Source organism: Heloderma suspectum, chromosome 2, assembly GCF_057233095.1.
Source record: "Heloderma suspectum isolate Gila_16-S chromosome 2, 16-S_ref, whole genome shotgun sequence".
Classification (NCBI taxonomy): domain Eukaryota; kingdom Metazoa; phylum Chordata; class Lepidosauria; order Squamata; family Helodermatidae; genus Heloderma; species Heloderma suspectum.
In genome coordinates this window covers 29,240,987-29,255,207 of record NC_139459.1, presented here as the reverse complement: position 1 = coordinate 29,255,207, position 14,221 = coordinate 29,240,987, and the positions used below count along the sequence as shown (strand labels likewise).

Below are 14,221 nucleotides of genomic sequence, written 5' to 3'. Positions count from 1 at the left end.
GAGTCATCTCTGCATTCCACAGAGCAACCTGGTCTTCGACAGGAGCACTAGCCATACCAGCAGGAAAATCCCCCAGAGCCCTCTGGAATCCAACAGAATCCATTAGCCTCCGGGGGTGGATCATTTTAATAGGTCCCCCACCCTTGCAGAGGGGGAAGGCTGCCAGGAGTCTAAACCTCAATAGGAAGTGATCTGACCATGACAAAGGGACAGATGTTAATTCCTCCACTTTCAGATCACCATCCTCCTGCCCAGTCGACAAAACCAGATCAAGCGTGTGTCCTTTTATATGCGTTGGGCCGATGACATGTTGGGACAGCCCCATGGTTGTCATGGCGGCCATGAAGTCCTGGGCCGCCCCAGATACAGCAGCCTCGGCATGGAAGTTGAGATCCCCCAGGACCATCATCCTAGGGGTCCTGAACACCAAGTCCAAGACCACCTCCATCCGCTCAGGCAGGGCGTCTGATGGGCAGCGGGGTGGGTGGTACACCAACAGAATCCCTAATCTGTCCTGGGTACCCAACACAAGGTACAAACACTCAAGATCTGCACTCGAATGAGCAGGAAGCTTAGAGAGGGAGATTGAATTCCTACAGACCCCGGCAACCCCCCCCCCGACCCTCGAGTCAGTGTTGGTGCTGCACTGAGTACCCAGGAGGGCACAGCTGGGAGAGAGTGACCCCTCCCAGTTCCCCCACCCAGGTCTCAGTAATACATACCAGGTCAGCCCCCTCATCCACAATCAAATCATGGATGAGGGAGATTTTATTTTGGGTCGACCTGGCATTCAGCAGCAGCAGCACCAGACCTGAGGGCATACTGGTAAAGCCGCCAGGAACCATCAGGTTGGGGGAAGAACCAGAAGAGGGGACAGCTATAAGGTGTCTAGCCCCTCTTCTCCTCAGCTGGCCTGTTAATCCCCCAACGCCATACCTCCCCCTGTCCGTGACCAGTTATGGTGGCAGCTCCCCGACCCCCTAAGTTGCTCAGTAGTCCTCCCTAATAGACACATATTAAAATGTTAAGATATAAAATATACAACAGTATAAAAGAATTAAAAGATAAAAGAGAACAGCAGCTAAGAAGGAGCAGATAAAATCTACGTTTGCCCCTTTCTCCCTGGTCTTTAAAGTTGTCTGTCTGTCTGTCTGTCTGTCTATTACATTTCTATACTGCCCAATAGCCAAAGCTCTCTGGGTAGCTCACAAAAATTAAAACCACAAAATACAGCATAAAAACAGTATAAAATATAAAAGCTTACAACTACAGTATAAAAATACAACCAGAATAAAACCTAGCAGCACTGCAGAGATTTAAAATACAATAAACAGATTTAAAGCAGCAAAGCTAAAAGACTAGGATTCTAAAATGCTGGGGAAAAAAAATGTTCTCCTGGCACTGGAAAGAGCTCATTAAATAGAACTGCTGCCATATGCAAACTAGTGATAATGTTCTGTGAAGCACAGTTATTATTGATATCAAAGTTGCTTCACTTTGACTTGGCTAGTCTGAAATAAGGCAATATACAGGAATTTCTAGTGCCTGTAGTGACAATGCTGGATCCAAAAACACCCTCCAACTATGAACCTTATCTTTTAGGGGGAGTGCAGTGTTCTACCTGTTCTGGAGGATATCATTTAACTGGCCAGACAAACCACCCACTAACAGTACCTCTGTCTTGACTGGATTGAGTCTCAGTTTATTGGCCCTCATCTAGTCCATTACTGTGCCCAGACCCTCATTGAGAACAGCCACTGCCTCACCTGGATTTGATGGAAAGATGAGATAGAACTGGGTGTCATCTGCATATGGGTGACGCCTCAGCTCACAACACTGGATAACCTTCCCCAGTGGTTTCATGTAGATCTTGAACAGCAAGGGGGTTAGAACAGAGCCCTGTGGAACCCCCTGGCATACCTGCCAAGGCACAGAGCAATAATCTTCCAGCACCACCTTCTGGAATTGGCAATCCAAGTAGGATAGGAACCACTCCACAAGAGTGTCTCCAGCTACCAACCCAGACAACCTATACAGAAGGATATTATGGCCGATGGCATCAAAAGGTCCAAAAGAATCAGCACTGACTAAGCAGGGGTTGCATAACTAGATTAATAATGAGATAACCCCTGCCCTTACAATTGAAAAGTCATGAAACAAAAGAAAAAGAGGTAGGTAGGGAGGAGGAAAAAAAACAAACCTCAGGCACCAGTTCTTAGTTTCAACTTCTTATAGGTGTTCTTTCTGGTAGGGCGAAACAAGCTCTCTGCAGCTGTTCCTTCTCTGGATGATGTATCGGGCCAGGTTGGTCTACGCCTTGCCATGATGTTCTACCTAGGAAGCAGGAGATGCAGGCTCCAAGTGGCCCTTGGTTCCCTGGCCAGTGGATGAGGCCAGAGTCTGCAGTACCAGGGAACAACTGAATAACCCCTGTGCCGGGGAGAATTGTTTACAGCAAATAAAATAATATAAAGACTCTTAAATATCATCTACACATAGCATTCTCAAATCAATAACTATTAATTACAGTACATATATATGTATTAAGATGTATTACTGTGAACTGTGAAGATGTATTAAGAAACTGGGAACAGGATGTAAGAACAGTGACAAGAATAGTCACCATACCCTGCTAAGTGGAGGTGATGACTGGGAAAGATTGAGCCCCTTGCATGTAAGAAAGCTTGATGACTCATCTCATGTTCATTCTTGTTTCAGACTTGTGGTGTTTTCAGAGCATATAAAAGGAGAATGGAGAGTGCAGCACTGGAGTAGAGTAGACTATCACTCCACTCCAAAACTAGGGAGTAGTCTTATTTTCTCCTTCCACCATCATTCGACAGGAAGTCAGAGAATGTAGGACCTATATAGGTGTACAGTGTGCCCCAACTTTGTTTTGAATACGTTATTGAATAAGTTATTATGTTAATATTATGTTGGAAGATATTATTCACATAACATTGTTTGAAAAAAAGATCGGAAACCTGGGCAGCTTTCTGGTGATAGTATCAGGGAGACACAATCTTTGGTTCCCTCCTCTCTCTCCCTCCCATCTGCATGCCTACATGTCCTTAAGAAAGCAGAATCTAGGTTTTGAGAATTATAGCCCTAAAACGTGGGTCCCCACAAGGAGTCACGGAGAGGAGGGCTTAGCCTTTTCTCCAAAGTGAACCTTGGGAGGGAAGGGAGATGATGGTGATAGGAGGATGAAGGTGATGGTTCCCCACCTGAGTGGTATAGCGTGGGGAGAGGGGTTTAAGCCTCCCTCCACAAAACCGAATTGGCAGGGCTGGCCACTTGCAGGTGGTCACCATTGGATTCTGCCCATTTTTCTCCCTTTCTCATAATACTAGAATCCGGGGTCATCCCATGATGCTGATTGTTGGGAGAGTTAGGATAGATAATAGCAAGTACTTCTCCACACAGTGCATAGTTAAATTATGGAATTTGCTACCACAAGATGTAGTGATGGCCCCCAATTTGGATGGCTTTAAAAGAGGATTAAACACATCCATGGGGAATAAGGCTATCAATGCCTAGTAATCCTGATGGCTATATTCTACCTGCAGTATCAGAGGAAGCATGCCTATATATACCAGTCGCTGGGGAACGCAAGTGGGATGGTGCTATTGCACTCCTATCCTTCTCGTGGGTTTCCTGTGTGCCGCTGGTTAGCCACTGTGTGAACAGAGTGCTGGAGTAAATAGACCATAGGTCTGATCCAGCATGGCTCTCCTTATGTGCTCTAATCATTTTAATTTGAAGCCACTGTTTATGGCAAGAATATATCGAGAAGACCAGAAAGGTAGATCAGAATCTGCTGTGTGATCTGCAGTGTATCAGCCAGAATAAGAACAACATAAATGTATTTTTAGAGGGTTCTAAATTAGGCTGCTAACAATGAAAGCTTCCAGTGTGATTTCCAAGAAAGAATTTTGTGTGAAAGGATTATGAGCCCAGTTCTGGCACTAAAACGTTACAGGCCCAAGCATGTGCTCCAAAGCACACTAATTGCTTTTTAATTGTTCCTTAATTCTAAATGTATGTCTGCTCCTACTGTCCACATCACTATTTTGCCCCTGGTTTTGGGTAGACCTTTGGGTTTTATTAAAAGAAACAAACTAGACCCGACAAGCATAAAGTCTGCCCACCACTGGTCACCACTGGTTTAAGATGTGGTGACCTGAATTACTTTTACTCAGTAGCATGCTCAGTAGCATTGTAGCATGATCCAGCCATGGCTTGGAGTGATCATGAAAGTGTTCAAACATAAAATACAAAGACTATAAGGTTCCAAACTTTACACCCAAAAAATATTTCAAACCAATCAACAATCCAGGAATCTGTTGCTGTTCTGTACTGCATCACCCGCTAAAATGTTGCCATTAAATAACAGTAAATTCTTTCGGTGGTATCCTATGTTAATGTTAAAGCTTTTAATTTTCTTGGTATGTGGGCCTTAATTTCAGTAATCTGAGGGCTATACCAACCACTTTTATTTACTTTCTACTCCAGTATCTTTCAGCCAATAACTAGGTAAGTTGGACAGTTAAGGCGGGCAATGTACATACACCCCCCAATTTAAATATAATAAGTATTTGTACAGTACAGGAGTTATCTAATCTTATTAAAGGTAAAAAGGTGTCCCCAACCAGTCGTGTCCGACTCTAGGGTGCGGTGCTCATCCCCGTTTCTAAGCCGAAGAGCCAGCGCTGTCCGAAGACGCTTCCGTGGTCATGTGGTCGGCATGACTGAACACCGAGGTGCACGGAACGCTTTTACCTTTCCCGCCGAGGCGGTACCTATTTATCTACTTGCAATTTCTTGCTTTCGAACAGCTAGGTTGGCAGAAGCTGGGACTGAAGACGGGAGCTCACTCTGTCACGCGGCACTCGGGTCTCGAACTGCTGACCTGCCGACCTTCCAGTCTGCAGTTCAGCGTTTTAACCACTAAGCCACCACAGCCCCTAGTTATTAGGAATCTTATTAGGAATAATTACACTTATTATTAGGAAGTGTAGTAATCCTTTCCACAGCTTAATATATTTAGAATGTCTGATTTGCAAATGTATGCTGATTTTTCTTTTTTGTATTGTATCTATACACTATTGGTAGGCATGAAAGGCATTTTGGAGGAAGAGATTTGATGTACTGAAGGACCCAGAGACATTGGCTGTGTTGAGGTGCTTGAGTGAATTGGCTTGTATGCTACCTCCTTCCCCTCTCCTTTTCTGGTGCAAGCCACACAGAGATCAGGAGTTTCCGCTTCTCCATTTTAGATTAGCTGCAGTTTAACATGTTATCCAAACCCTAAATTGTGTCTAATCTCAACTATGATTTGTTGAAACAAACTAACTTCATAAGTTTGTTTGAAGTTGACTTCTTCCAGCTAAACATAATTAAAATGAACCAGAGTTTGTTTGGGTTTGGGCAACATGACAAGCTGCAGTTAATCCAAAATGGAAGCAAAAGATTCTGAATTTATAGCCACGCTGGAGGGGAAGGGATGAGTGAGCAAGCCTGAGGTTCCCTGCAATTCATTCTTGTAACACTAAAGTATGGCTAGAATTGCATCTGAACCAGCTTGTTGGATTGTGGGGGATTGAAGGCTGAGTAAAATAGTACTAAGGAACAGCCAAAAAGTTGGGGTAAATCGGAATGTAAGGACAGAGCTCCAGTCCTGAAATTCCTTGTGAATGCAGGAACTTGGCGACATCTGAAGTGCTGCACCCAAATTTCACTGAATGCCAGAAATGTTAGTGCATTGGAGCTCCCCTAGGATTCTTAGATTTATGGTGGGTTCAAAAGGAGAATGAAGACCAATAGAGGAATGTTATTCCTGTGTGTAGTAATCTAGAAGTCCTATGAATCAAATGGTTAAAACTAGTGTTCTTTTTTCCTAGATGCCTCCAACTAGAGTTTCCAACATTCTTTTTAGAAATATAGTTTCAACAAGCAGTGACCTATACATTTCCATAGACAATGGGGAGACCATGAAGTCTGCAGGGAGGGGGAACTTGAGAAGTGGCTTCTTATGTAGTCAGAGGAGCTGCTGATAGAAGAAGAACAAATCCTGGGGAAATGTATGTGGCTAGAGGGGCTTTGGGATCATGCAGTATGATGCTAAAGTAGTCACTTCTAGGAACTTGACCTTCTGTGAGTGAACAGTGTAATAAAGAAAGCAGTTAAACATACCAGAAAATAACCTTTTAAGACTACATAGATTTATAAGGTCCTACATTGTGGTTGTTTTTACTAGCAACTGTAAACACTGCTATAAACCAACATCCCATTTCCCCCTTTCAAAGTGTTTATACTAGTTTGACACAGTTTTCTCCCCAGTGAAAATGCTTATAAGTTAATCTTTGATTATTGGTATATAACCATAACTCCTTTGTGCAGTGGAAAAATGCTTTTCATAGTTTCTATCCTTTATACTAAAAGGTGCCCTACTTCTCTGTGCTTTCAACAGTTGAATCATTTTAAAACCATTTTTACCTATTTTGCCAACCTGTATTTGCAGACATACAAACAAAAGCGGCAACAGTGACTCTTGCCTTTAAATATAAATGTTTCAAGTGGCAGTAGTGGCCACAGGCACTCCAAAATTTGTGATACTATTGTCATGAAACTCAGACTGTGTGGGGTTACTGACCTTGGAGACAGGAGGATAATAAATTAAGGCTTGCATCATTTTAAAATTCTGTTTCTAGACAACCTTGTAACAATTAGCCATTCATTTTAAGGTAATTAAAGAATGCAAGAGACATCAGAACAAGAAAAGGGATAACTTTAAGCAAATTTTAAATCATTCTAATTATCAGTAGCTAGCCTCTTTCTGAAAGAACATTTTTTAAAAAAATGTTCGCTAAAATAAGATGAGGATAATGTCACTTGGACATTTCTTTCACCATTGGTGATATTTTGAAAAATTGCTCAGGTTCATAAATGTATTAGGAAGCCAGAGAGAAATTTGAGCAGTGTGGGAGTTTTCACTGTTAAGCAGTGTTTTCCTTGTTATGGAATAGACTGTACTGTCAAAAGACGTTAAATATACATTTGTACTTGCAGCTTCTTTGTAATGCTGGTCATACTGAAGAAAAATTAGGTTTTACTTATGAAGACATCATCATATGGTAAGAAGTCATTTTTTTATTTTTGAGCATTACTGGGACCATTCATATATGATAACTTAATAGTTTTAAGTTAACATGTATTTTAAACAGCATTTTGGGGGCTGATATGGAGAAATCATCGTCCAAAGCCCTGCCAACAAGAGCCAGTCAGGAGGAACAACTGAGGTGATTTGGCCTCCCATGCCTCTTGCAAAAAAGTAGTTTCTGCTAGATGGGCCTCTCAGCCTGTCTAGCTTACTTACCAGCGGTGTGCAGGGATCGCCCTGTGGATCCATGCCCCTCCCCTCCCCTCCCACTGCCCTGTCACTTTTTTTCCCTCTCCGAGGTTGCTATTGCAACCTCAGAAGAGCAGCTGCCACGGTGCTTTTCACAGAGACCATGAGGGGGTGTAGGAGAGGAGAGGAAATGCCCTGATCTCTTCTTCCCTCTCCTGAGGTTGAGGCAGTATCTACAGCCTCAGGAGAGAGGATCCCTGTGGCATTCTCCCAGGGACCTTAAGATTGCTCTGCCCAAGATACTTCATCCACTGCAGAGTTCTCATTTTCTGTAGAGCTGTATATCAGAAACATCTCAGCTGTAATCAACTCTCAGGATTGGTGGGAGATGCAGACAGAGGGCCAGGGTTTTTCCTCAAACAGTGATCTCTTGTACACCAAATCTGTGTGCAGTTACTTGACTGAAAAGTCAATTTTAACAAATTGATTTCTTAAAGAAAACCCTAAAAAATTGTTCATATATATATATATATATATTAAAAACCATAACCAGACAATAAATGTGGTGAAATAGTGACTATACATCTAATTACTGCAAAAATATGCTGTGAACCTATTTTACGCCCACAGAAAGAAATACTTTTGTAGTATTTTGTAGGTGCAAATATGAATGGTTCTTTTGTAGTGGCAGAGGAAAATGTCTGGAAAAACCCATATTTTGTGAAGAGCCTTCATAATCACAACTCTAGTTCTTTGCTAAGTTTGCTTATCAGAAGAAATTCCTCATTTTGTTTTCTTTTAGCAATATAGACTATAGTTCACAACTCACTTCCCGCTAATTTCAATAGGCCATCATATTACTACTTCAAAATCAATGAGAATTTAGCCATTGTTGCTTCTGGCTGTTAAGTGCTATTGTATATACAAATAAAAATAGTGGTGTCTCACTTACATGGGCAATGAAATCACCCCAAAATGTATTTAGCCACAGTTGGATCACTTGAATGTTTTAATGTTTCCACTACATTGTTCCAGTGTTTTTGGTTCTAGGTGTTCACTGGGAGTTTAATTTGAGGGTGGGGGGATTATAAGACATTTGAGGGTGGGGGGATTATAAGACAGCAGGTTTAACTCTTTGTTTTCATTTATATCACAAGAACAATGCCTCCAGTTAATTTCAGTCTGTTGCTTACTTGCTAGACCACGTATGATTTTTATTCAGTTGGCCATAGTGTGCTAAGAAACAAAAAGCCTTTGAGGAAATATGTGTCTAATACACTTCCATAAAAGTGAAACATTTATCTGTGCAGTGACTCTTTAGCCCATGATAATTAATGGAAATTATTATTACTACCACAATTTATATACTACCTTTTTTGCTAGAAGCCATCAAGGTGGCATACAACAATTCAAAACAATAAAACCTTGTTTTAAAGAAAATTTAAAAATCTTAAAAACAGGAAAGCATTAAAACTACATAATGTAAAAGGCTGTGCTTTCATACCCTTTCTAAAAGCCAAGACAGTGGAGACCAATCATAGCTCTTCAGGGAGCACATTCCATAGTTTGGGAGCAACGCAGGAGACAGCCCTTTCAGACGTGCCTTTATGGGCAGTGGTGCCCTCAAGAGGGCCTCTCTTGCAGATCTTAATAACCAGAAAGGTTCATAGGCGGTCCCTTAGATAATCAGGTCTCAAGTTGCTTAGGGGTTTAAAGGTTAAAACCAACACCTTGAATTGACCTCCTAAAGCAATTGGCAAACAGTACATGTTGTTCAAGAGAGGTGTAATACGGTCCCGATACCATGCGCTGGTTAGCAGCCTAGCTGCCGCATTTTCCATCAATTGTAGATTCTCAACATTCTTCAAGACTAGCCCCATGTAGAGTGCATTACAATATTCTAAGCCCATGTAACCAAGGGCTGGATAACTGTTGCCAAGTCAGACCAATTCAGGAAGGGTCACAGCTGGCACACCAAGCGTAATTGTTCAAATGCACTTCTTGCCACTGCTGCTATCTGAAGATCTAGGAATGGTATAGGGTTAAGGAACCTTCCCAAGCTACAAACCTGATCCTTCAGGAGAAGTGCAACCTCTTCCAGAACAGGTGGACTTCCAGTCCCCAAGTCACGCCCTCTACTGACCAAAAACACCTCCGTCTTGTCTGGGTTTAACCTCAACTTGTTCACCCTCATCCAGTCCATTATTGAAACCAGGCAACGTTCATATTGGTGGCACCTTGCTCCAAATTATTCAACTGCAGTTTCATGTGAGGGGGCCAAAACAGAACCGGGTGGGACACCATCGGCCATAAAGTCTAACAGTAATCCCCCAGCACCACCTTCTGGACATGGCCCCACAGAAAGGACTGGAACCACTGCAAATAGCATCTCCAAAGTCCAGCCCCATCAGGTAGTCCGTAAGGATACCATGGTCAGCAGTAATGAAAGCTGCTGAGACATCCAGGAGAACTAATAGGGTAACACTTCTTTCATCCAGTTCCTAGCATAGGTCATCCACCCAGGCGACCAAAGCAATCTCAGTCCCATCTATATCCAGACTGAAAGCTTGACTGAAAATGGGTCCAGATAATCAGTATTATCCAGATACATCTAGAATTGCAATGCCACCACCTTCTTGAACACCTTAGCCAAGAATGGTACATTTGAAACTAGCCTATACTTAGACAAATCTCCTGCATCAAGGGAAACCTATTATTTCTTTAATAAAGGTCTTATTACTGCCTCTTAAGTAAGAGGGGAATATACCCCTCCCACAAAGAGGCATTCTCACTTCCCTCAGCCACAGGATCAGTTCCACCCTGGCTAATCTAATCTCCAGGAAGGGCAAGGGTCCGAGTACACAGTTGGTGGCCCTTACCACTTGAGATAAACTGTTTACGTCCTTGATATCTGCAAGGCAAAAAGAATCCAAAACGACTGGGCAAGTAGTTGCTAAGGTTACATCTATCTGACCTGCACCAATATCGGAATACTAGTCAAGGTGAATCTGAGTGACTTTATCTGTAAAGAACAAAGCAAATTGTCCACAGCAAGCCACCGACTGCTATGGTTCCCCCTCTCCAACATCTTGGCAGAGAAGACCTCTCACAGTACAGAAAAGCATCGTTGGTCTATTCTGTGCAGATGCGATTGTGGTGTAGAAGTGCGCTTCTTTCGCTGCCCTCACTGCCAAAGTATACATCTTTCAGTGGTCTTTCACCCATGTTTGGTTGGATTTGTTCTGAGTTTTTCTCCAATAGCACTCTAGCTGATGTCTCTCCCATTTCATTGCCCTAACCTCCCTGTTAAACCAGAGAGCTGACCTGGCTCCACCAGGAGGGAGAGGGCATTTGGAATGATAGTGTCAACACTCTGGGCCGTAGGTTTCTAATAAGAAACTGCAAATGAGTCCAGACAACAGAAGCAAGCACCTTCTACCAACTCTATGGTGTTAAAGAATCGTTACATTAGCAGATAGCTAGAAATATTATCTTTGTTTTAACACTCCCCTACCCCCTCAAATCCACTTAATGTTTGCCAGCCATAAAAAGAATGGACTCCACAGTTAGAGAGCCAAAGGGCCTAAGGCAGATAGATAGTTTCCTGAAATAGCTACAGAGGTAAGGAAAAAGAAGAACACCCCCACCCCCCTGTCACTAAGCAATGTGTTCAGAGGGAAATATCCTCCCTAACTTGGGTGAGGTGAACAATTTGCCTCTGTTTGTACAAGTGGGACCATCTAGCTCAGCCTTTGAGAAGTTTTAGCTCTTAGCACTGAATTTTTCTCACTAAAGAAGTTTCAAAACAGGAAGTATTGGGCCACACACATTCCACCCCCCTTCCAAATAATGACATCACAGATTGGGATGGTAAGTATTGTTTAAAGTTCTTTGAACTGTTGGTTGAATTTTACAAATTGGCATTGGTGGAAGATGCCAGACAGCTTTGAAGTGCAAACCAAATTACTTGTTAAGCTGTTTTAAAACTTTGTGGGTTTGGAATTGTATAACTCTTTAAAAGGAGGGCAGCTATTTCTTTGCTACTCTTTTTGTGGTAGGATGCAGTCTAACTTGCTTTAAACATTAACATTTAGAACAAGGAGTAAAAAGTTATTTTACGTTTTCTTGCTCTGTGGATTTTTTTTTGCTACTTTTAGTTTGACTATGTTTATTATCTTGAATGACTGTGTGTTTGCTTATTGGATTTGTATCATGTTTAACAGATTCATATGGTTTTTATATATTCTGAATTGCTTCGTGACAGTCTAGAGGCTTTGAAAACCAGGATATATATCTAGATTGATAAATAAATATGCTGCAATGAAGGGGAGGGTTTTGGTTTTTGCTCACACCTTGGATGTTAATAGGACAACCAAGGTATGGTTAGCCATGTATTTAAATACTGGTCCAAGCACATAAAACAGGGTGGGAGCGGTGTAGTCTGTTTTAGCAAAAGAGATACACTTGCGTATTTAAAGCCTGAATTATCTTATCATTTGCATTATAGTTTGCGGTTAGCTTTACTGAATGAAGCAAAAGAGGTGCGAGCAGCTGGGCTACGAGCCCTTCGATATCTTATCCGAGATTCCAGTATTTTGCAGAAGGTGTTAAAATTGAAAGTGGATTACTTGATAGCCAGGTAACAAAAAATGAATGATAATTGGAATTGCTCATCTTTTTCATGATTTGGATAATGACCTGCCATTTATGTCACTCTTGAGCAGAGCCCAAGCATCATTTTGGGGGGGCGGAAACAGTGCAGACATGTAACACAGGAATTCCACAAATATCCCCTCCCTTTTGAGGGGTTCTTTTAACATTACATCCAGCCTGAAAAAGAATCCTACAAAGCCTGCTGACTATTTTTTAATTTTTTGGCTTGGCCTAATGAAGGTATTATTTTGTCAATGTTTTGATTCTTTTTATTATTCTAATGGACTAATGTAGCAGTAAACATTTTGGGGGAGTATCCAGTACTGCCACTGTGCTCCTGCTTGAACATTCGCACCAGTGAGACTCATTGCCCACACAAGAGAAATTAATGGTTCGAAAAGCAGCCCCGGAAACAATCTAAAATGCTTGTTTCCGGATTGGTACCAGTCAGCGTAGCTTCCTTCTGCAAGCTCTGTTGACCTCCTCCATTCCCAGCTGCTCCTCGAACCGCTAGCTTTCCATTGCCCTAGCAGTGAATCCCACTAGCCAGTGGAAGGATTGGATACTACCCTTTTATAAATAAACCAGTAATAAATAAACCAGGCTCTATTTTTTTCTGGTTATTATGGTGCTTTGTCTCTCCCACCAGTTGTCCCTCCCTCCTGCCTATGCACAAGGAACTCTGGGACTCATAGTTCTTGAGAGAGCATGTCACATAGAGGCAAGGACACATCTCTTTGTCTCAAGTCTTACCTGAACTGTCCAAGTACGCTTCCTTTCTTCTAGGGAAGGGCCTGGGCCAGCAAGAACAAGTAACGTTCTATTGAGAATGTTACTTGTTCTGCTCTAATACTGTTTCTTTGGCGCCAGCAAATCTCACAAGATCTGGATAATAGATACATCAATTCAAAGGTGAAAAGTTTCCATGAATATATCCTCAAGCATGATTTACAATTTAGCCTCACTTCTTCCTTCATGGTAATGGGGTTGCAACCTGGGTACCCTGCCCCCGGATTTCCACATCCTGGTAAAGTGTACCCCTCCCCCCATGGTTGGGTCCTGCTCTTGAGCCTTTGATTTGATCAGATCTTGACCTGTCAATCAATTAAATTCTCCATTAACACCCAAGGAATCCTTTGTTGTGTAACACAAAAGAACCAATGTATATCTTTCTAAAATAAATGTATTCTAGTTGGGAATTGCAAAAACAAGGCTGATTACTAAATATTTATTGTACTGCCTGGTTTTGTTGTTGAGAAACAGCCAACTGAATATTGGATTACATCTGAGTTTAGGTGGCTACACAGGATCATAGTGTTTGAATGTGAGATTGCGAATTGGGAGATTGAATGGGAGGGGCCTTGGTGCAACTAGCTGTTTGGCCTGTTTTGCATCTATCATCGCTAGAACTTGAATCTCACCACTGCATTCTCTAAAATAATTATGGGTCGGTTCCAGGGATTCTTCCCACTGGCAGAAGCACTGGAGTTCTGCTCAGGAAAGTTTAGGAGGAATAGGTGTGGTTTTCCAGTTTTCCCCTTACCTCTTCAGCCCCCAATGTCACCTCTCCCATGTGTTCCTCGAGGCCCCAAACCCTACACAACAGATATTTGGATGGTTTAGAGGACTGTGGGGGGAAGGGGAATTGGTGGAGATTGCCTCCTTCCCCGTTCTTCCAGCAGAAATGCTGTACTGTATCGGAAGTCTTCTGTGGGAGGAACTAACCTTTTGGTCCATGGGAGACAGATTCTGGATCCAAGCCAATTAATATATCTGGGAAATGATTCCAACATGACTACTTTTAAACAATGTACATTTTACCCTTTGAATCCTGATTTGAAGAGATTAATATATTTAATCCACATTTTTAAAAATTATTTTAGGTGCATTGACATACAGCAAAGTAATGAAGTAGAAAGGACACAGGCACTTCGTTTAGTCAGAAAGGTATGTAAATACATGACACTGAAGTGAAATTTTTCACTAAATTACCCAGGACCAAATTATATATGACTATAGAAGTAGTAATAGAATGTTGCAAACACCTTGCTGCTTTACTGTGTGAAATGGTCCTCAGTGGTGCTGAACTACAGTCTGATATGTTGCAAACATGGTCATAAATATGGAAACAGAATATAGAAAAAAATCCAACAATGTAATTGTATCCAAAATTTATGTGAGCTGAAAAGGCTGCTTTAGTCAGCAGATAGGTGAAAC

The 14,221-nt window shown here is 42.0% G+C and overlaps 1 protein-coding gene across 5 annotated transcripts in view; it reads left to right on the top strand.

Moving 5' to 3' along the window:
- RICTOR (RPTOR independent companion of MTOR complex 2) overlaps window positions 1–14,221 on the top strand; it is a 108,119-nt gene that overhangs the window by 25,533 nt on the left and 68,365 nt on the right. For 3 of the 5 annotated variants that reach the window (XM_084833105.1, XM_084833106.1, XM_084833104.1), the window contains exons 4-6: window positions 7,072–7,136; window positions 11,859–11,990; window positions 13,888–13,951. In XM_084833105.1, coding sequence (XP_084689231.1) covers window positions 7,072–7,136; window positions 11,859–11,990; window positions 13,888–13,951 — 261 coding nt within the window. Of the gene's footprint in view, window positions 1–7,071; window positions 7,137–11,858; window positions 11,991–13,887; window positions 13,952–14,221 lie in introns of those variants that run through there. The other 2 variants (XM_084833109.1, XM_084833108.1) reach the window with 2 other exon arrangements.